We start from the raw sequence: 22,396 nt of genomic DNA, 5'->3' as shown, positions 1-22,396 counted from the left end.
GAAAGGGATTGAACCCCACACATCTAAAACATCTGGATTAGAGGTTCTTTGGTGTATTTGTCTCCTCTTTGTTCTTTTTCCTTAAATACTTTCTGAGCTTGTAGCAGTAACTCAGTGAGGGGCTGCAGAGCCCAACAGCTGTTTGACACCTCGGGAGGTTCTGTTAGTGATCCCATCCAGTACCTCTGGATTGGACTGGGATGAAAAGTTTCCAGGTTTTTAATTCTGGAAAGGGCTCTTAGCAGCAGATAAGGCCTGGGTGGCTGGCTTGGGTGCAGGGTGTGGGTGTGCTGGTACTGAATGTGCTCAGCTGTTCTGTGCTTTTTAACATAACTGTTAAATGTCTAATAAATCAAACTGCTGGAACATGGAGCCGATGTAGTCTCTGCTCAGCTCTGAGAGACTGGGAATATTCTGGTTCTGCTGATGGACTTGGTTACCAACTGCTGCTTTACTGCATGGAGCTTTTTCCCAGGGCAATTTTTATTTGCTTTTTGAGGTATCCCCTGCTAAGATTCCCTAAACTTAATGCTTCTGTTTCCAACTTGTTCATGTCCTTTTGCTGCTAATGCCCAATATCATGGCATATGTTGAACAGAAAGAATAATCAGGAATTTTGTTGATCTAAGACATGAACTGCTGGTGGTTTCTACTGTTGAGAACCCACAAGTTGGAGAGCCAGAGGTGGTCAGTGAATGTGTTCAAGCCTTTCTTTTCTGTGGTCTGTAATGAAGTCCATAATAAACATTCAGAGCAAGACTTGTTCCTGTTGGAATGTGGGTTTGTAAAAGTAAATCTGCTTCCTTTCTCCCCTTCAGGACGGCCTTGGCGAGGTTTCGGCAAGCCCAGCTCGAGGAAGGAAAAGTGAAGGTAGGATGGGAAAGCTCTGAAGGTTTGTTATCTCTGCTCAGAGGGGAATGCAGGCCCTGGGCAGAGCTGTGTCTGGCTTAGGGGTCAGGCAAATGGATTCACAAACACTGACAGTAATCACAAGGCTGGTTTGGATTTCCTCCCAGAAGCAGAGAAGTCCTTCTCATTATCTCATCTGTTGACTGGGGATGTTCTGACAAAAAGGCAACCATGAAGCAGAGGCCTTCGAGGTCCCTGAGCTCCAGACTCTCATGAGGGTACAGTGTTGGGATGTTGTTAACCCAGCACGTCACAGCTGTGCTGCTGGTCACGATGGGCTTCACTGTCATGGGGATTTGTTTTTATTGCTGTCAGACTGATAAAAAAATGGACTTTGGAATTTAAGAAAAACCCCACCACTATAACAAAAAGAAATAGCATCTCACAGAACCTGATTCCCAACTATCTCTGGATTTTCCTGAGCACATTTCACCAAATCAGAACTCAAAGTGCAAGAATATTTATGTGAGGATCAGAGTGTTCTCAGTAAACTTTTTGGAGAGGTTTTTAAGTGAGCAGTGTGAAACAAGAAGGTGAAAAATGACAGTTTGGAGAAACCGTAGTGGTAAAGATTCCATGAACAACAGGCAGAGATGAAGATGGAATAGTTTCTGATATGTTATGTAGAGAAAGGCTTTTTAGACAGATAAAAGATAGAGGTGTGGGGAAAGTGCTGTGGGGAAAGGGACAAAATAACTGCACACACAGGGTCCCAGAGTAAGATGAACTATTGGAATACAAAACAAAATCATCTTGGAAAAAAATAGATTATTTAGGTAGTAGCAATTGAGAAGAACAGGCTTAAACTGAGCCTCTTCTTGGAAGACGGTGGGTTTTATTTAGCTGTTAGTGTGCTGAAAATGGTGAAACTGTCCAAAATGGAACGTTCTTTGTGTTGGAGGGGACTGTGGGGCGTTTTGCAAAAACAGGTGATAGATTTTGGTTTGGATAGAGTGTGTTTAAGTAGCTTTTTATATTCTGTGATAGTTCAGTCTGGCAGGGCTGTGAACCATTGATGTTTTCCACTTGCTGAGAAGCAGTGGGAGCAGAAAGGCCCAGGGGCTTGGTGGGGTGTCTGGGCTGAGCTGGTGTGCCAGGCAGGGCTGGGTGGGTCCTGGTGTGCCAGGCAGGGCTGGGTGGGTCCTGGTGTGCCAGGCAGGGCTGGGTGGGTCCTGGCTAACCCTGCTTGTGTCTGCCACAGGAGCGCAGACCTTTCCTGGCGTCCGAGTGCAATGAGCTGCCCAAGGCTGAGAAGTGGAGGCGACAGGTAATGGCATCCTGGGGACTTCCTGCTTCTCTAGGAGGTGGAACTTGGGCACTTCCCATTTCAGCAGCCTGCTTACAAGTCTTCTCATTTTCCTCAGTACACTGACAGTTAATCACAGAGTGATTAAATGGGGAGATCAGACAGTTCACTGCCTTGTTCAAAGCAGGTTGCCCCAGGGCCATGTCCAGCTGAGGTCCAGTGGGATTTAAATATCTTCAAGGATTTTATATTCCACAGCTTCTTGGGGCCACTGTTCCAGTGTTTGATTACCTTCTTAACTGAATTTAATCAGAATTTCCTCAGTTTCAACTTGTGTTTTTTTTGCTACTTGTCCTATCGTCATGCCCCTCTCAAACAATCTGGCTCTCTCTTCTCCACTGAAGATAGGTTTTCCTCAGAGATTAATTTCTGTCTTCTTATTTGACTAGATCATTGGGGAGATTTCCAAGAAGGTGGCACAGATTCAGAATGGTAAGATTTTCTTAATAATGTTTTATCTTTTTGAGTCTCCAGTCCTAAGCCATTTCAGTAAAAATCACATCTCATGTGAACTGTGTTGTTTCCATTGCATAAATTATGACATTGCTTTGGTGCTTCTACTGAGCTGCCTAATTTACGGGCTTTTTTCTCTCTAACAGCTGGTTTGGGTGAATTCAGAATTCGGGACCTGAATGATGAAATAAACAAACTTCTGAGGGAGAAAGGACACTGGGAATACAGAATAAAGGAGCTGGGAGGCCCTGACTATGCTGTGAGTGTACAGTGTGTTGTGCTGCTTGGTTGTTCTGCTTACAACTGAAGTGACTGCTGCTAAAAATCTGTGCAATGTTTAGTTAACCACGTGTGCCTTGGCCAGTGTTTGTCAGAGAGGATCTTTATGCAGCCCCTAAAAGTGCTTGGTTGTTGTTAGAAGAAAATTTCAAACTCTGTTTGTTTTCCAGCGGATTGGACCGAAAATGTTGGATCATGAAGGGAAGGAAGTTCCAGGGAACAGAGGCTACAAATATTTTGGAGCTGCAAAAGATCTACCAGGAGTTCGAGAGCTTTTCGAAAAGGAGCGTAAGTAAAGAGCAGCTCCTCCCAGACAGGACTTGGAGGGTGCCTGGAGTCAAACATTGCTGTGGTTTGTGGGGAGTGCTGGTAATGGCATTTCTGGGCTGTGTGTTAGGTCAGATGAATGAAACTCTGGGCACAAGTAGTTAAATGGTGGTTTTTTTGGGCAAAGAACACCTTTGGCTGTTTGCAAGTAAAGGAATCTAGGAAAGAGTAAACTGGTTTCTACTGGGTCATGTGTTGGAACTGGTGTGTGGGACAGGGGGAAGTGCCAGTGTGCCCAAGGCTGGGTCGTGCTGTGAGGTGTGGTGGAGACGGGGAATGCAGGGTGATGGGGATAGAGCTGGTGAGTGACAGGGTGTTCCTGCAGCCCTCCCACCCCCACGGAAAACTCGGGCTGAGCTCATGAAGGACATCGATGCCGAGTACTACGGCTACAGGGACGAGGACGACGGCATCCTGGAGCCTCTGGAGCAGGAGCACGAGAAGAAAGGTGGGTGGGGTCCTGCAGCCCAAGGAGGGGGATGGTGGACCCTGAAGTCAAGGTACCTTTCTTTGTCCCTGTGTGTGTTGTCACACAGGTATCCACAGGCTGAGCTTGTCTGTCACACAGGCATCCAGGTCACTGTAAGGCATTTCAGGGTGGAGGTGTGTTGACTTCCATCTTTACTACTGTTAATGATTTAATATTGTCAGCAAGTCCTTCACTATTAAAGGAAAATTTCCTTTTTTCCCTATTTTTTTCAGGCTTAAGACTGTAAAAAAGAGTAGGTTGCAGCAATGAGATCTGTGGGACTCCAGCAGTTATTTCCCTCCCTTGTGTTTCCTGTCTCACCTCATCATTTATTTATCCATAAACATAGCTGTTTGGTTTTTGGGGAGATTAGAGAGGCCTTCTGGAAACCCTGAAGTGTAGGTGGCCTGTGTTAATGTATCCATGTCATCTATCTTAGAACTTGAACACATTGGTGAATATTTTCTCCTTTGAAATCTATTTTTCTCAGTAAATACAATTTACCCACATGCCTACAGTCAGTGCACAAGACCTGGGGTCTCTCGGGGTCAGTGGGTGGCTGGGCTCTTGTGGTTTTTACCTTGGTAAGTGAAGTTAAGTTTTTGTGAAACCAAGTATTGAAAAAAACTTCTTATTTTGGCTCTTCCTGGCACTGCTGGAGTAGAGGTGCAGCAGCCTGACAGCTTCCAGCTAGCAGTGAGGTACAGAACTGGGATAGTGCTGCAACAGAAGAGAAATACACTCTGAGATAAAAAAGCGTGGGTATCAGTGTAAGGAGCATAATCATGTTTAATTAACAACATCAGCATCCCTAGAGCTGCTGACACGCTTCAGAGCTGCCAGAGCCACTGAGCCTGGCCATGTGACCCTGTTCCTCAGTCAGAAAGTAGGTTGGTATTTATCCATGACATTCAGAGCCCAAAATGCACCCAAACTGAGGCATTTTTGCCTCAAAACAAGTTTGCCAGTGCCATGGTGGGTTTTGCTCAGACTACACTGCCGTGTTTTATAGATGGTACACTGAGGTTCTACAGTAAATGTGTGGGTACTGATGTAGAGGATTTAGGCAAGAAGTTTAAGTCCACTTAAAAAAAGCTTTGGGAATCAGACCATGCTGCTTAGACTGGCTCTCAGATACACTTGCCATTCTCCTTTGCTAACCAGTCATAGCAGAAGCAGTGGAAAAATGGAAAATGGAGAGGGAAGCGCGACTTGCAAGAGGTGAGGAGGAGGAGGAAGAAAATATCTATGCTGTCAATGAAGAGGAGGTAGGTGATGGCTAAGGTGAAGTGACATTTCATGTACCTTCTCTGCTGCCTTCTGTGGTGTTACTGTGCTGAGAGCCTGTGTGCTGTGCCCTGCCCTTCTCTGCACTGACACTGCACCACTGGCCCTGCTCAGGAAGAACCAGTAGCAGTGAGTACACCTGGCCCAAGTTTAGAGAGCACTGAGGGCTGGCACCTAGGGAAGACCTTTCACTCAAGTGAGAACCAGCTGCTGAGCCCTTGCTGTGATTTAACTGGCACTGCCTGGGCTTCTGTGTTTGTCAAGGTGGTGTGGTCAGTTGTGCTTGTAGGTCCAGCCTGCATCAGCATCCTGTCCCCAAAGCCACTCGTGCTGTTCATGTCCCACTGCCACTGCTTAGCAAAACCAAGGGTTGCAGGGCCTTGGTCACACTTGAGTCCTGACACAGCAAGGCTTTGCTCGTGCTGCTGTCACTGCTGGGACATGGCTCCTGTTTCTTTGTTCTCCCTGCAAGACGTGTCAAAGGGATCCTGGAAACAAGTTCTCCTTTTGTAGTCTGTACCTAAGTGGGTTTGATACAAGAATAAAAAGGAGATGGTCCATAATGTGATCTGGTGACTCCTCCAGTCCCCTGTTTTATTTGTATTGTCTCCTGATTCATGAGCTCTCAGGTGTGAGACAGAGCAGTTCAGAGCTGGCAGGGAAATGATACCTATATTTTTAAAGCACTTGCTTTCTTCTTGGTTGGCTGGCTCCTCTCCTGTTTATAGCTTTGCTGTGGCAACCTGAGATATGGAAGAGGAGGAAATAGAGCTTTACATCCAGCAGAGCAAAGGCCACATGAACAGTGGAAGCAGCAACTCTGAAAATGTCAGGGAGCAGGATCTGGATGTGATCCTTGTCATATTCCTTTGGTGTTCAGTCCTCTTCACCTGCTTCCTGTGTTTGTGGTGTTGATCATGCTCTATCTGGTTCCTTCTGGGAAAGCAAGTAAAAAGGGTTTTTTTTATGATCTCTATAGAAAATAAACTTGATGTGCCTTAATTTGTTCACCTTTTAGTCTGATGAGGAAGGTGCCAAGGAAAGAGAAGGAGAAGAAGGCCAACAGAAATTCATTGCACATGTTCCTGTGCCAACTCAGCAGGAGGTAAGACATAACAAAGTTGGGTTGCAGAGATGCACACTGGCTTTTGCAAGGCAGATCTTCACTTATCATCATCAGTAAAAGTGCCCTAAATTGGTTATTTCTGTGACTTGACTCTGCAGCTGTTTATTTCTCCTGCAGATACTGTGGTTGTCTTGTGGTACGTTGCTATCACAGTTTTCACCTGAGAATTTTCAAAACCTTCATCAATATTCCATAAATTGGGAAGTGTTGTGGGGCTATGATCGATAACCAGATTGCCTGCTATATCTTCACTGTGCCTTTCTGCTGATGGTCTGCTTTTTTTAAAATTTAATGGGATGATTTCTGAATTGTGGGGTTTGTTCTCGGAAGTTTTCTAAAATTATTTTGGTGGCACGACCTTGAATTGACTGTTATATTTTGAAACTGCTCTAGGGTATTTATTACCTTCACAGACAAGTTGTTTGAAGCACAGCCCAGGCAAAAAGATTGTGGAGTTACGTAGCTGTTTCTCTTTTTTACGTAGCTGTTTCTCTTTTTTAGTGGCAAATCACTCCATACCTCATGCCTACAGGATCATGCCTTCTAGAATCTGAATTACTAAAAAATCAAGGTTCACAGCACTTCTTTGGAGAGATGCTGTGTGCAATTTGGACAAATATCAAATCATTACTGAGACTAAAGCAAGTCATGCAGGTTGTTTTTAGTGGACCTTTAAAGCAGGTGCTTCTCAGAGGATCAGGTACCACTGGCACTCCAGGCAAAGTGCAGGGCAGAGGTCCTGGCCTGGCTGATGGGAAGGGCACACTCACAAAGTGTGAGTTCTCCTGCAGCTGTATCTGAGGGAATCATTTGGAACAGACCAAAATGGAATGGCAGCTGACACCCTGATTACAAGCCTGGGAGCATAGATCAGAAACAGACACCTACTTTACTGCTTCTTTTGACTTCCAGGAGCTTCATCTGAGCATTAAAAAGGATACTCCTGACTCATCATAGTTCCACTACTTTTCCAGTAGTACACAGGTCTTTCCCAGGCTGTTCCCTGTGTGTTCCTTCCTCCTGTCTGTAGCTGAGCATCCTGGGTGTCAGCATCCCAGTTCAGCTGAATGCTGTGCTGTTTCTCTCTCTGCAGATTGAGGAGGCTCTCGTGCGGAGGAAGAAGATGGAGCTGCTCCAGAAATACGCCAGTGAGACCCTGCTGGCACAGAGTGAGGAGGCAAAGACACTGCTGGGACTGTAGCACTGCAGCAGCACGGCCTGCTTGGCTGTAACCCACCCAAAAACAGCAGGTTCCTTGTTCTGGTAGCAATGGCTTTTAGCTCTGGAAGTCCTTTGGATGTTCAGAGTAAACTGATGGAATCTCAGTGTGTTCTGCAAAGGAAACCCGTCATTTTGGTTTATCCAGTAGAATGAGTGGCACTCCAGTGCTGACAGAGATCTTGTCTCTGCATCTACAGCTGTCATCAGTCCCTTCAGTTTGTAAAAGGGTCTGGCAGTGGTGCCTCTTACAGATAGAACCACACACCCACCGGCCTCTGAAATCCCGAGGGAAAGCTGATGGCGTTCCTGCCACCCTCCCTGCTCTATCCTGACTGTGAGTGTACACATCCCTCTCATGCTGGTTTTTGATGAGCTGAGTCCAGAATTAACTTAGTTACACCTGCTTAGTTGGCCAGAATAGCCTAGAACCTGTTTAGAGGTACTGAGATGACAGATCTTATGAGTGACTTTGAAGTAGATTTGGTTCTTTCTGTGACACATACAATGTCTAAAATCTGCTGCCCTTCTTTGTTGTTTGTAACTGTGCCTGGATGGATTGCTTAAATGCTGGATATTTCAGCAGCTCTTGTAAAAAAACTTTGCCATACCTTGTCAAATATTTTTAGTAAAACTTATTTACAACCTGGTGTCTTGTTTCATTCTAGCTCAGAGGATTGTGGGGATTCCCTAATCCTAGCCAGAAAATGGGATCATAAACAGCCATCCCTGCAGGGATTTGAGGCTCTACATCCCCTACTGCTCCTGGCTCATGTGTCCTGTGACAAGAGGCAAGGCCTGTTTAGAGTCTTCTGGGTGACTGCTGTACAGATCTGAATGAATGACACTTTAAACTGGACATCTGCAGCCATGGAGTATTTCTGTCTAAGGAACAGAGTATTTAACAGTCAAGTAACCATGTCTGGGACTGTTTAACCTATTTCTAATGCTCTTAGTATTAATCTGTTACTATCTCTTGTGAATAATCCACTCCAGAACAATCAAAGCTCTAAATTATAGAGAAAAGGTTTGTCTTACTTGATGTAAGTGATCAAACAAAAAAGCCTTGAAAATGTGGGAAATGTAGCCACCAAATTAAAAACTTAAAATAAATCAAAAGCTCAATTATTAGTAGGGGCAGACCCCTAACCTCACAAACACATTCTTCTCTCTGGCTGTTGGCAGCGCAGCTCTGCTTTGTGAGAAAGCAGCAAAGGAGTGTGTCTGTGACTCCCAGGAATTTGTGTGCTCTGGGTTCCAAGCATCTCCAAAGGGCTGCCTTTTGAGTGTTTTCTGGGTTTGGGTTTCAAGAAGTGATGTGCTTTTGACATGTTCTCTGTATTGCTGTAAAAGGGAAACACTGTTTCCCAGAGTTCCTTCCCCAAAACCCTGGCCATCGAGAATGGAAAAACAGGCTCCTTTCTTGTTGGATGTGCTGATGGTTCTGGATCAGACTGGCATCCTTTGCCTGTGGAAAATCTCAGTCTGTGAAGGGTAAAGGCTTTGGAGGGCTGGAGATGACAAGAACAGATTTAAGGGAGAAAAAACCCAGCTAGTTTCTTACGGCCTGATACAGTCTGGTACAGTTTGATAATACCAGTGGTGGATCCCTTCTGTGAATCTCTAAGATGGAAGATGGAAAACAGAAGGGTAAAGACAAATCAGGGACAGCGTGATGATGAAAGCAGGCATGAAAAAGGAATAAATTGAAAGAATGAGAGAAAATGAACAGGATTGTTATTGCATTCCTGTTCAAAGGAGTAGCTTCCAGCCTTGAGCATTAGCCAACATCATGATGTAAAAGGAGAGTTTTTAGGGCAGGGCTGATCTCTGCTACCCACCACAGAACCAAAATAAATGCCCAAAAATGCAGTATGGAACTGTTCAAGGCAAACTGAACTCTGCTGCCTGGCCCTCTCTCCTAAATGCTCTCTCTGTAGCTCAGTGCAAATGGTTTTTAAGCTGAATGCTCTTCTTGGCTGTGCCCAATTCAACAAATGGCAGAGGAATTCCTTGCCCTAGTGACCTGTGGCAAAAAGGCTGTGCCTGCCTGCTGTGTGGGCTGTGGAGCCACTGGGGCAGGCAGGGTGGGGAGGCTGCTGTGTGTCCTGGGGGATGGAGCGGGGTGCAGGTCTGTGTTAACTGAGTGTGCAGCTGCACTCGGATGCCTTGTGCTGTCAACTTACAGCTCACACCATCTCTGCCGTGCCCAGCCCTACACATACCCGGGCTGTGAAACCAGCACTGGCCCCTGCTCACACGTAGCTTGTTCTGTGCTGTGTGAGCCTGGCTGGAGCTCGGAGGGGATAGCCTCCCTCACCCTGCTGTCTCTGCATCGATTTGGGCTCACTTTTGGCTTTTAGAAATGCATTTGGTTGTTTCTTTGCCAGCCGTGGAAGTGGAGCAGTTGGAAGGCTGTGTCTGGGGGAGCGCAGTGCAGACGCTGCAGGATCAGTTGCTGCCTGCAGTCAGAGTGGGGGTGAGGAGTATTTGTTGGCACCACAAGGAAATAAGTGGATTTACCTAATCTGCATTAGCAGATGAGCAAGATAAACGAGGGCTTTGCAGAGTGTCCATTAACTAATAACATTTTGTGCTGCTTGTCTCAAGTCCAGTTGCTGGGGAATGCCTTTGCAGTGCGGAGCTGTGGTGGTTGTGCTTGATAGATTTTTTCCCAAAAAGCCCCGATTCCTGAAGTATCACAGAACGGGTCAGGTTGGGAGGGACCACAGTGGCTCATCTGGTCCCACCTCGTGCTCCAGCAGGGCCATCCCAGAGCACGTGGCACAGCATTGCATCCAGCTGGAATATCTCTAGTGAGGAGACTCCACACCCTCTCTGGACAATCTGTTCAGTGCTCGGTCACTGCACAGGGAAGAAACTCTTCCTCATGTTCAGGTGGAACTTCCTGGGCACCATTCTCTGCCCACTGCATGTCCTAGTGGTTGGCACCTCCAAGCAGAGCCTGGTCCATCCTCTTGTCACCCCTCCTTTATATTTATACACGTTGACAAGGTCCCCTCTCAGCCTCTTCTGCAGGCTGAACAGGTTGGGCTCCCTCAGCCCTTCCTTGAGCGATGCTCCAGTCCCTTAATCGTTGTTGGCCTCTGCTGGACAGGCGCAACCGGAGAGAAATATTTCTTCTGGTTTGTTATTAAATTAAAAGACAGTTATTCCCCTTCTAGGAACGTTGCGCTGCTTTTCGCGTCGCTGCTAACGTGGCACCACCCCCGGTGCGGCCGAGGGGCTGCCCCGCGCCTGCGGGGCTGGGAGAGGCGGCCGCGCGGGGCCCGCGGGGCTGGCAGGATGCGAGGCTGGCGGGACTCGGGGCTGGCAGGACGCGGGGCTGGCGGGACTCGGGACTGGCAGGACGCGGGGCTGGCAGGACGCGGGGCTGGCGGGACTCGGGACTGGCAGGATGCGGGGCTGGCGGGACGCGGGGCTGGCGGGATGCGGGGCTGGGCCGCGGGTCTACCGGTGACGCGTGTGACGCGCTGTGAGCTCAGCGGGGGCAGGGCCGGCAGGGCCGGGCCGGGCGGGTCCCTCACACGGCGGGTTCCTCACACGGCGGGTTCCTCACACGGCCCGCCATGCGCCGGGCGATGCGGCCGCTCCGCGCCCTGAGGGGGCTCTGCGGGGGGACAACGGTGAGAGGGCTCGGGCGATGGGAGGGCACGGCGGGCACCGGGGCGGGCCGGATTGAGCGGAACCGAAAGGGCTGTGGGGTGCAGGGGACGCGTCCGGGCCCGCAGAGCCGTGGGATGCCCGCGGGGACCGTGGCGGGTTCCCGGGCAGAACTCCCGTCCTGAGGACTGCCCCGTAGTGGTACAGTGGGAACAAGGGGAAGCCCTTCCGACTCCGTCCGTCCCCTTCGTTGTGCAGCGGGGCAGAGCTCTCCTGTCCCGAGCGGAGTTTCTTTAGGGTCAAAAGGAAAAAAAAAAAAGCTGTCGACTTCATTATTTCCCTGCTAGATGTGTGCTCAGTTCCTTCCTTTGTGCTTTTTTCCTCCCGGTATGCTTAACAAAATACTTTTTTTTTTTTACTAGTTTATTCACTGTAAAGTTCTTATTTGTGATCTGTTATTTATACATTGTTATTTGAACATAGCAAAATTAACCGCGTCTATTACAAAGCTATTCCGATAGCACTTCAGTTTCAGCAGTTTCAGATGCCAGTCCACAAAGCCTGAGGAGACCGCTGTACATTTGGCAGCAACTTTGAGCAGCATTTCTGCAGCATTTGGGTTGTTTCTAAGGTACTATTCGTGAAACGGGTGCCGGCAGTGTGGAGACAGGGGCTCGAGGGGGTTGTTTTGAAATAGAGGCTGATGATTCTGTAGAGGAGGAAAAAGAGTTCTTTTCAGGGGGAGTTCTTGCATATAAAGCTGGACAGCAAACCCAGCTTAATGCAAATCAATGATAATCGATATATTTGCAGCGGTGGCTTTATTAAACTCGTGGGTGTGCAGCGGTTTGAGCTGCTCTGGAAGGGGCAGCAGTGGGAGCCGTGCCGGCTCTGCAGGCAGCAGCGTCTCCCTTCCCAGCGGTGACAGCGGTGGTGTCTGGGCTGTACCAGCTGCGGGAAAAATGCAGTCGGTGAATAATTGATGGGGAACAAAGTGCTGCTTAAATAGGCAAAATGCCCTTCTCCCTGCTAGGGAACACAGTGGGCTGGGTGGGACAGCTCCAATAGCCAGGGCTGTCCTATTCTGGTGCCCGGAGTGCTTTCTGTGCCTCTTCTCGTTGTGCTCTGTCTCGGCGCTTCATTTGCTTTCCCTCTTCATCAAACAATGACAGAGGGAATCAGAAATCCCAAGAGTCTTGGATTCCATTTTAGGCTAGGGAGAGAAATGAAGTGATAATTTTTGTTCTGTCGTTTTCCAACGTGATTCTTTAACAGTTTCGTTGCTCAACAGTCTCAACTCTGTCTCTGCTCCCTGGGCTTATCAGCAGCTCGTCTTTCTTACCCCTCCTTAGCCTCATTCTTCTTTCCTGAACTCATGAAGTTCAGCTCTTATTTCCTCAAAGGCGGGCAAGGGGACACATTTTAGTGACTCAAGCAGCACCTTTGTCTGAGGAGGTGTTAACTTTACCGATGGGCATTAATCTCCTGTATGTAAAACCAGGAATCAACGGGAGCCATGTGGAAGGAGCACAGCAGTTATCTGGCTGTAATCGAACCTGCTGTGGAACAGAAAAGTGCAGGTGACAGCTGGGACAGTTTTAGTGTCTAAACCTTGTAAGGGAGGAGACAAGTTCAAGACCTGCCAGCACTGAAATACTGACTGTTGTGTATTTTGTTGGTGTTCGAGGGAGGGGGCAAATCAATCAAAAGTGGGACTCACTGCCACAGCAGCAGGTGTTTTGTACGTCGTCTGATCAGTTTAACTTGATTTTTGATCTGGAACAGTTTGTAAGGCAAGGTAGAGCTCATGGGGCTGTATGCATGGGGCAGAGGGAGCTGTGTTCCTTGTGTCACAGTAGGTATTTTAGCACGTGAATGTGGCTGAAAGGTATGTTACAGTGTGCTGAGCTGAAGATCCCTTGCTCTCCGGTGTCTGTGGCTGCTGAAAGCTCCATCAGAGTGTGTGAGTACAGGCAGAACTCAGGTGCTCTCTGTTTTGCACTCCTGACAGCTCAGTGCGCTGCCCTCCTTTGGGTTCCTGTTTGACATCGATGGGGTGCTGGTGCGAGGGAAGACTCCAATTCCTGCCGCCAGAACAGCCTTTCAAAAGCTCGTGAACTCTCAGGGACAGTTCTTGGTGCCTGTGGTGTTTGTCACCAATGCAGGGAATTGCCTTCGCCAGAAAAAAGCTGACCAGTTGTCTGATCTGCTGGGAGTTCCAGTGAGTCCCTTAAATCCATTTATTTTGTTATTACATTGAGTGTGTCAAATGTATTATCTTCCATTAAATGCTGCTCTGTTAATCAGGTCTGGTTTTCCCTTAAGCCCCCTGGAATGCTTTGCTGGAGGTGTTAGAGAGTAAAAAATGCTGTCCAAAGCTCATGGCATTTCCTTTGGTGAAGGTACTGATTTTTCCAGTGGTAAAGCTAAAGCTAACAGGATTTTTCTGCAAAGGTGGTAGGGAGTGATTCATAAGAGCATCCTTCCAGGATAATGATCTTAAAGGTTTATACCTATCCTGTGGAAGGAGTGGGGATATGTAAAGTAAAAGATGATTTTCTGATACAATTAAGTCAGTGCTGTAGTTTAGCAAAGGGCCCACAATTGGAACTAGGGCAGTTCTGATTCTTCTTCCCTGTTTGTTTTCCAAATTGGGTGATTCTGTAAAACTGGGAGAGGAAACCTTGTGCTCATGTTGAATAGAGTAATCTGGAAGCTGAAAGGGGTCTGTGCATTACAGTGCAGTAGTATATTTTTTTGTAATGTATTTTTTTGTAATGTGTTTATGCAGCAGTGTATTTTTGTCTGGCATGTTATCAATAGGTCCCTTGTGAAACTTCAGAGAAAATGCTGTGATAGGGGTTTAGGTACATCTGTATGATTATTTTGCAATTCCGAGACTTTGTCACATCTGTTGATTGAATCTTTGTATAAATAACTTCCCTGAAAATCAAAACCAACAGACTCCCTTTGTTTTTGATTCCCAACCAGATATCCCAAGATCAGGTGATGATGTCACACAGTCCCCTGCGGATGTTCAAGCGTTACCATGAGAAATGTGTCCTGGTGTCTGGACAAGGACCACTTCTTGATATTGCTCAAGAGTATCTTTACAAAAAATAAACCCCAACACTTCCCAAGTGCTTTCCTTACTCAAGGTCAGGGAGTCCTGTGGATCAAGTGAAGACCGAATATCTCAACCCTACAAAAGCAGTAATAAGCAGTAAATGGTAGTTCTTACTGTGCTGTCAGATTTATGTTTTGAATGTGCTTGGTGTGCTGGTGTTTGCTTCACTTTGTTCTGTCTGTTTTGAGTGAGGAAAAAAGAGAAATAATTTTTTTATTCATGTGCAAATGACCCTTTAGCACACGGGGTTTGTGCTCCCTTGAGGAGGAGAGCCCAGCATTCTGTCTGTTATTTAACACATTGACTTCTAGCTCAGTGGCCCAAGATTTGCTTGTGGGCATGTCTTTGTAACCAACTCCTAGAGTAAAACTACACTTGAATATTTTTGCCACTTCTATACTAATGGCCAAAAGAACTTGAATTATGTTGATATAATGGTGGTATCAAAGTTTCAAACATAATCGTTGCTCATGCTCCCAGTAAGTCCCTTCTACACTTCCTCCTCTATTGGGATTTTAATGGAAGTTGGTGTAAAACGTAAGTTGTAAAAAATGGATATGCAGATTTTAAGTATAAGCTCTATTTCCAAGTCAAAGATGAGGAAAAGGTATTGAAGGAACATTAACTGTCAAAATCCATTAGGCTTGGCTAAGAGATGAGTGTGTTACAAGCTGAATACAAACCAGAAGAGCCTTGGTCTCCTGTTGATAATGGGATGATCATCTTGTCCCACAGAGGAAAAAGTCAGTCTTTGTGCTTTCGTTCCTAACTGATTTGCTTTGCCAGACAAACTGCCTATGTTCACATTGTTCAAATGGGATTATGGATTTTAAACATCCTTTCCTGTAAGAAGCTCTTTGTCCTTAAGTGGTGTTGCCAGCCTTGGTTTCTGTCAGCCCATCACCATCGAGACTCTGCGGGAGAAGCACCCGCTCCTGGATGCAGTTGACCATGACAGAAGACCCAACGTTCTGGTGAGTGTATATTTTTGTTTTAAAGCTCTTTGTTTGCTCATTGCATGACATTCTATAGTAGGGGTCAATATTTAACCACCAAGCTAACGCTGCGGTTCCTATGTGGTGTTTTGACTTTGCATTTCTGCTTCCTTATTTGTTTTATTACAACATTTTCAAGAACAACTCTGTAGACTTTTTTTTCTCAGTGGTAATTCTTTAACCCAGTCTTTGATATTGTAACTTACTGTTGTGGGAAAGCTTACAGTCTAATACAGATACCTAGTTCAAAATCTGTCTTGGAGAGCTGATTGGCTTCTTCAGGTGTGTGGAAGATACCACAAGTGTTTTCCTTCAGCCTGAGGTTGTGTTGGTATTGGTTGTAGGCTGTGGCCTTGCTTCGATTGTAAATTAATGCTTTGCAGAGAATTAATTTCCCTGCAAAGGACTCCCTTTCCTGTTCATACCAAATATATGAAACGCTTACAGTATGTGCAATATGGTTTCCACTGAATTGTGCAGAATTTCCAAGAGAAGTGAATCCATGCACAGCAGATCCCTGGTGAACTGGCCATGTTTGGGGCAGTGGGTTTGCCCCACGTGATGCCAAGACATTCCCTGTGGCTCCCAGAATCCCTAACTCAGCTGTGTCACCTTTGGCTGTGCTTCTCAACCCTGCCAGTGGGGAGGTCAGGAACCTGCCAGTGTGTTTGGCACCACAGAGAGGACATAATGAAATGCAAACTCTTAAGTGTGTAGCAAAGACATGACATGTTACACAATGCATTTTTCTTTATTAGCAGTGTTAAAGAAATGCACCTCAAAAACTGTTATACAGGTGTCTTGATAATACTAAAGGCCTCTTACTCCTGTGGGAAATTAAACATCCACACTTTCACACACGAGCCCTCTGACATGTCTGCTGTCTCTGTGCACGAGATTTCACTTCACAGTGGACATACAAGTTCCTGAGTGAACTGACATCAGGTATCTCCCAAAATAGAGAGAGTATTTCCTGTCAGTGCTGCGGAAGGCAGCTGTGGGAGCTATATTTGAATTTATTCTGTTAAAAATAGTAGTAGATGTTTATCTTGTAGAAAACTTTCACTCTTTTCTTATTGCAGTCCCCCTCTGCTGTGGAGCTTCCCAAGATTGAGGGTCAGTTACCTTTATTTAACTTGCAATTATCCATTAATAGATGAAATATCTTTATTGTGCTTTATAATCAGGAATTATTGTTAGATTGTTGGGCACTTCAGAAAGTTGTCTGAGACACTGCTGAGGTTTTCTTATAATGACATCTGTCATTCATTTGGAATGCATCAGGTGTGGTAAAGCTGGTTTCTAATGTGTACAGTTTTGAGCCACGTGTTTTTGAAGTTCCAAAGCTACATGAGGTCTCCTTCCCTTTCCATCTGCCTTTAACAGGCTATTGGTGCTTTCCTGTCCAAAATGAGGAGTGAATTGACATGTGTTCAGCAGTAATTGGTCTAGTCCTTGCAAGCACTGCAGAGCTGCAGTGTGAGAAGCATCTTATTTCAGCACATCGTATTCATTCTCATCTGAGCTATGGGAAAGTAGAAACTGGACTTTAGGATTTAAAAAATCCAGTCAGATAATTGCTGGAGACCAGAAAAATGTTTAAAAACAACATTCAGATTTTGTTCTAAGATGAACAAAATAACATCTCTGATGGTTTTCTTAAATACTGCATGTAAACATAGAATTTACAAAAGTGTGGAAGACTTAGAAATACAATTTAAAGTTAATATTTTGGGGTGCTCTGGAAAAACTTAGTCAATAAAAAAACCCAAATTCCTAAACCCGTAGATTTTGCAGTGGGGTCTTGTTGCTTCTGAGATTTTCTGTGAATGGATGGGTATGTGACATATTAAATATTAATACCTAAATTAAAGTCGATGTGACTGTTTGATCAGTTCGTGATTATATTAAATTCCTTGTTCAGTCTCTTTAGACCACGTGTGTGCCCTCTTAGCAGTTCCATGACTCTGTTTTGGAATTCTGGTTCTCACAGCTGTGGTGTTGTTTGGGGAGCCAGTCAGATGGGAAACCAGCCTGCAGTTGATAATAGATGTTTTGCTGACCAGTGGCTATCCTGGAAATCCCTATCACCATGAAAACTACCCTCACATTCCTGTGCTTGCCTGTAACATGGATCTCATGTGGGTAGCTGAGGCACAGTCTCCAAGGTGAGTAATTTGTAATGTGTGTATATTGTGATTTATTTGGGGTTTCCTCATTTCTGCAGTGAAATTCAGAGTCAGCACCTGAATACAAAATGCCTGGTGCAGCTTCACAGCAGGTCTTGGCCCTGAATGCAAGGCCTCTGAGCAATGCACTTCCAGCTAATGCTGCCCTATTGCTGTGTGCATTATTGCATCCAGGAAACCAGTTACTCCAGAGAAAAACTGCTTTTGAGCTCCAAACCCTTTTGTTTCCTCACTCCCAGAAGAGTGGGGAAAGAGAGGTTTTTGCCTGAGGGCCTCAGAGTCTCAGTTCAAAGGGAAAAATGAAAAAATTATCAAGGCCATTGTTTCATCTCATTAGGTCCTTTGGAATTTCTCCTTTCCACACTACGTTCCTGGCAGGGTTAAGAGCTGACCCTGCTGCTGAAAGCAGTGAGTGGTTCTGAGCTGAGGACAGTGCACTGAGCTCCTTAAGGAGGGAAACCAGCAGAACACGCAGAACAAGGTGGCGTGACCTCTGATAGTGATTTGGTTTGATTTTGCTTGCAATAGAAGGTAGTTCTTTAATAGCCTTGTTTCCCCTCCCTTCCTCTCAGTCTGTAATTTGAAACAGAAACTTGTTATTGTGACTTGATTGCTGCCTCGATCCTGGGTCAGAGATCTTGTCAGATATCCTGCCTTGGAAGCAAAGGCTTTCTCTAATTAGCACCTTGGCAAAGGATGTGTGTGTGGTAGTTTCACGCTGGAGTAAGGCAGCCAGGACATCTACAGTGAGCAGATAAATCTGTTGTGCCATCCCAGTAACGGGGGGAGGTTTGTTGTTCAGCAAATAGGCACTTTATTTCCAGTGAAACAGCTGCAGAAATGTTTTTTTTAATCTACACTTAATTTGATTTGTCTTTCTATCTGTGCAGGTTTGGGCACGGGACATTCATGGTGTGTTTGGAGAACATCTACAAGAAGATCACTGGCAGGGAGCTGAAGTACGAGGCGCTGATGGGCAAGCCCAGCAGGCTGACGTACCTGTACGCTGAGCAGCTGCTGCGGGCACAGGCCCTGCACAGGCCCTGGCACCAGCCCATCCACACCCTCTATGCTGTGGGGTAAGGGCTGCTGAGCTGACCAGCAGGGAACCACTTACACCTGGGTACTGGTTTTATTAGGTTTACTGGTATAACACCAGCTGGCTTTGAGTAAATGATCGTTTGTTAGAGAATGTAGAGCTGGAATTTATCTGTGAGGTCATTAAGCTTGGTCATGTGCTACTGCCTGTGGTGTCACAGCATAGAATGCTTTTCACAGAAAGGGATAAAGCTGTATTGTATTAAAGACTGTTCCAGAAGCTCCAAGATGTTTGGAAATATAGTAAGCTCATTCATGCACTGCTCATACCTATCCTTGATTCCCCCCCTGCTCCAATGTGTAGTTCCAGTCTGGAGAGCGACTCATTTGTATCATGACCCCTCAATGACAACGGTGCAATAAAATAGTTGTGGGGTATGGATTTCCCCCTGTCTGCATAACTCCCCATGGAGCTGTTCAAGTGTAAATTAACCTGTAAACTAAAGCCATGTCTCTCATACCTGCACACCTGACAGGTAAGCCTGCCCTGCTGAGCGAGCTTCCTTCTGTTTGCAGAGACAATCTCATGACGGACGTCTACGGTGCCAACCTTTACAACCGCTACCTTGAGGAGAACTCCAGGAAGGGCTCCAAGCCCCGGCTCCAGGCCCAGGTTTCTGGTGGCAGAGGCTCTGCTGCGCTCCCTCAGGACGAGGACATGGAGCAGGGCTGGGAGAACCAGCTGGCACCTGCAGCTGCTGCCCACTGCAGGTCTGTCCTGGTGTGCACCGGGGTGTACAACCCCCACAGCCAGGAGCCCCTGGAGGCCAGGGACAGCCTCAGGGAAGCCGTGTTCCATGGCCACAGAGATTTTAGGTTTGATCCTGCTTTAGTAGAACCGGATCATATTGTTCCAGATGTCAATGCTGCTGTAGACCTGGTCTTCCAGCTGGAGAACTTTGCACCTAACTGAGGTGATGGGATTTCATAAGGACCACTCAGTGCTGTGCTTTTCTTCCCAAAAAACAAGCTGTGCTTTACAACAGCACCACAAACTGCTGCCTTCTAAAATTTTTTAACTTCTACATTAATGCAATCTTACATTAGGTATGCTTATTAGTAGTATATATAGATATATTAGTATGTTTATATTAAATATCAATAATGCTTTTTATAGTACTTCAAAGTATGTAATTTCTGGCTTTAGTTGCTCTTTATTGTCCTCCTCTTCATTTTGTTAGGTATTTTAACAGCAATATTTCACAGTAGGCTATTCATGTTACTGGTACTTAAATTCCCCCGTGACAGTATCTTGTTTGCTGGAAGATTTAACCTGTAGGTGTTTGGGATCTTCACGGTATCAGAGCAGGGTTTGTTGGCATCAGCCTCAGTGTGGAATGGGCTGGTACAGCACAACCCTGCTGGCTCTTCTGCAAGCAAGGGGTGCTCTCCTAAATCAGAGTGGAGTTCCAGTCTGTTCTGCTGGGGACTTGCTCACATCTAACCTTGCTGCTGCCTTGCTGTTTGTTTGCTTTCCCATGTGTCTGGAGTTGCTATTTCCTCTCTCTGATGTGTAAAGCTTTAACAGAACTGCCCATGGAGGTTGGGGAAGGCTGACTTGGTACTGCCCTGTTGGAACTCCAACTGAGCACAGTCCTGTGAGGAAAGCAGCCAACACTGGGCACAATACCTGCCCTTTTTGTCTTTGCCTTTCTATCTGCACTTTGTTTTGAGGAACTGAGGATCTTAGAAAGCTTTAGCAATTTTGTTTCAGGTGTTTCTGTGAGTTGGACTTTACCACTGAATGAATGACTACTGCTTGGCCAAAAAGTGCCTCATAATTTACTTGAAGCCTCATACCACTGTGGTAATTATCTGGCCTTTAGTGTAATATATTTCATCTTGTGTCCACGTTATGTGTTGTTTGGTTCATGGATTTTATAGTTGTTCATTTAGAAAAACCCAAAAAAGTAATTTAATTTATGTTATTTTTGTAAAATACTTCTAAATGTTTTGATCCAAGAGATGTCTTTGAAAATATTTCTGTGCTAATAAGCATTGACTGACAGATGGTGGCACAGGGTGAAATGACTTCCTGGCCAACTTCTTCACTGCTTATTATCCCAGCAGCAACATCTGAAAACTCACGCCATAAAGAGAACACAGCTGCTATGGGAGTCACTGTTTGTGTTTTCCCTGTTTGCAAACCACCCTAATCCCCCTCTCCACTGTCAGGATCGTTGATTTATCACTCATAACCTTTTGTAAGTAGCTTTCAAAATACCTTGCTGGATGCAGTTTCAGAACACTGCTCTAAATGTTTATTTCCTGTTTCTTGGAAAAGTATTTACAGCAGCACATCCTTGCCTTTTTACCGGTACAATAAACAGATATCTCCTATTTCTTTAGCACTTTCTGTAATACACCAAGTATTTGCCAAGTATGCCAAATCTTTCTCAGTAATGATTGTACTTTTGTAACGTGTCAGGATGACTTGAAGTTTTATTGTTTCAGTACTAAATCACATGTCAGAGCTCTGACTACTGCGAGAGTCGGGGAAGCAAGGAATAAAAATGTTGGAAGTGTCTTTAATGTGATTGTTTGTATGAAGGTATGACTGAGCCCCAGGAGGGAAGGATCTGCAGCTGCATCACCACAAAAAGAAATAGGCAGTTGTTGCCACGGGACAAAATAGATTAATATATACAGGTATTGCTATAAAACAAGAGAAATGTGAGTGTAGTAGACACCTGTGTTATACCAGGAGGCTTGGCAAAGATTTTGGTGACACGTCCTGAAAAATAATTTTTTAAAGCAAGGATATAGTGAGTTATCATTGAAAAAAAGTACCATAAAACAGTGCATCAGAACTACCACTGTAATTTCTAACATTTCCTGCTGTGGTACTTTAAAATAAAATGTAGTGGTTCTTCATTAGTCTAGCTGAGATGTGGAAATACTTTGAGGAAACCTCAATCTGTAGTATGGAGAAGGTGGATTTTTTCAGAGTTCTTAAGTAAAACTGAGTTTAGTATAATGTTCTTTCCAATTATTCAGCTAAGAGTGAGATGAATTAATATTATCTTGGGTAAGGAAAAGAAGACTAAGACCCTGTCTTAACATTTTCTCTCCTTTCCTTGACTCCTCTTACTTGGATTTTCACTTAACCCTCTTTAACGTTGATTTCAGTTTTGACATTTACCTGTTTGAAATGGAGAGTGTTTCCCACATGTTCTGTTCAGTGTATTTCAGTCAGAACACAGGGATGTTACAATACTTCTTTCAAGTTTAAACTGTCCCGTTGGAACACCTAAGTGTCCAGGATGCGCAGAAGGTGATCACTGAAATCACTTTTAAAAACACTTCTGAGGATCTTGCAGAAGTTTCTTGTGAGTAGAACTTGTGCTTTGTGAGTAGTGTGTTTATTCTTGATACCTTTTGTTCTGGTAAAGACAAAAAACATCTCAAACCCAACCTTTGAGAAAGCATCCTGTAATTATTTTGGCTAATAGAAAATGTGGAGGATTTTAAACTACAGTCATGTATTGTCTTCAGTATCACATATTTTTCTTCAGAAGCCTTTTTCAATTAAAGGTAGTGTATTGAGGAATGTATGAGAAATTTTAAGAAAATTTTTCAGATACCTCCACTTTGATATAAAAACCCCACAAGTTGTATTTTAATTATGTCAAAATTGAATACTCGTAATGAAAGGAATAATCAATCTGTAGTACATTCTACATTTATAAAATCAGTGTAGTACAGTTATTGATGTGTTATGGGATAATCTTTTCAAATTGTAGGTTCTTTTAGTTAGGGGTCATATCCAGGCAGCTTGTCTTAAAGATGTCAGTAATTCACAGTAATCTGTTGTAGCGTTTTGTAGTAATTTATTTTATTCCATAAACTGCTCGGTAAGAACTGAGTTTATTCGGGAAGCGAAGGGCTGGAACTGCCCTGAGGGGCCGACACCGCCCGGGAGCGGTGAGGGGGGATCGGCCCCTGAGGGACCCGCCCGGGAGCGGCGAGGGGGCATCGCCTGAGCCCTG

At 45.3% G+C, this 22,396-nt stretch overlaps 2 protein-coding genes and 1 long non-coding RNA gene across 3 annotated transcripts in view; all 3 read left to right on the top strand.

Annotated features, from left to right (window-relative positions):
• Window positions 1-8,023, top strand: part of ISY1 (ISY1 splicing factor homolog) — a 9,584-nt gene extending 1,561 nt beyond the window's left edge. Inside the window, exons 3-11 of the mRNA XM_027907398.1 lie at window positions 819-870; window positions 2,111-2,176; window positions 2,605-2,647; window positions 2,815-2,927; window positions 3,118-3,235; window positions 3,600-3,722; window positions 4,908-5,011; window positions 6,049-6,135; window positions 7,250-8,023. Of these exons, the coding sequence (XP_027763199.1) occupies window positions 819-870; window positions 2,111-2,176; window positions 2,605-2,647; window positions 2,815-2,927; window positions 3,118-3,235; window positions 3,600-3,722; window positions 4,908-5,011; window positions 6,049-6,135; window positions 7,250-7,357 (814 nt within the window). The 3' untranslated portion in view covers window positions 7,358-8,023. The remainder of the gene's footprint in view (window positions 1-818; window positions 871-2,110; window positions 2,177-2,604; window positions 2,648-2,814; window positions 2,928-3,117; window positions 3,236-3,599; window positions 3,723-4,907; window positions 5,012-6,048; window positions 6,136-7,249) is intronic.
• A 2,941-nt stretch (window positions 8,024-10,964) lies between these two features.
• LOC114070147 (haloacid dehalogenase-like hydrolase domain-containing 5) lies at window positions 10,965-20,001 on the top strand. The gene is made up of 8 exons (XM_027907396.1): window positions 10,965-11,021; window positions 13,010-13,219; window positions 13,990-14,102; window positions 15,006-15,099; window positions 16,203-16,236; window positions 17,114-17,288; window positions 18,200-18,388; window positions 18,924-20,001. Exons 1-8 carry the CDS (start codon window positions 10,965-10,967, stop codon window positions 19,318-19,320), a joined length of 1,269 nt encoding a protein of 422 aa, XP_027763197.1. The 3' UTR covers window positions 19,321-20,001.
• A 2,316-nt stretch (window positions 20,002-22,317) lies between these two features.
• Window positions 22,318-22,396, top strand: part of LOC114070153 — a 19,977-nt gene continuing 19,898 nt past the window's right edge. The window contains exon 1 of the long non-coding RNA XR_003573881.1: window positions 22,318-22,331. This is a non-coding gene — a long non-coding RNA (uncharacterized LOC114070153). The remainder of the gene's footprint in view (window positions 22,332-22,396) is intronic.

This window comes from Empidonax traillii, unplaced genomic scaffold, assembly GCF_003031625.1.
Source record: "Empidonax traillii isolate 1590-97213 ecotype Southwest subspecies unplaced genomic scaffold, ASM303162v1 scaffold1450:size106763, whole genome shotgun sequence".
NCBI classification, from domain to species: domain Eukaryota; kingdom Metazoa; phylum Chordata; class Aves; order Passeriformes; family Tyrannidae; genus Empidonax; species Empidonax traillii.
The sequence above is the reverse complement of the archived record's forward strand: the minus strand, read 5'-3'. Positions and strand labels throughout refer to the sequence as shown.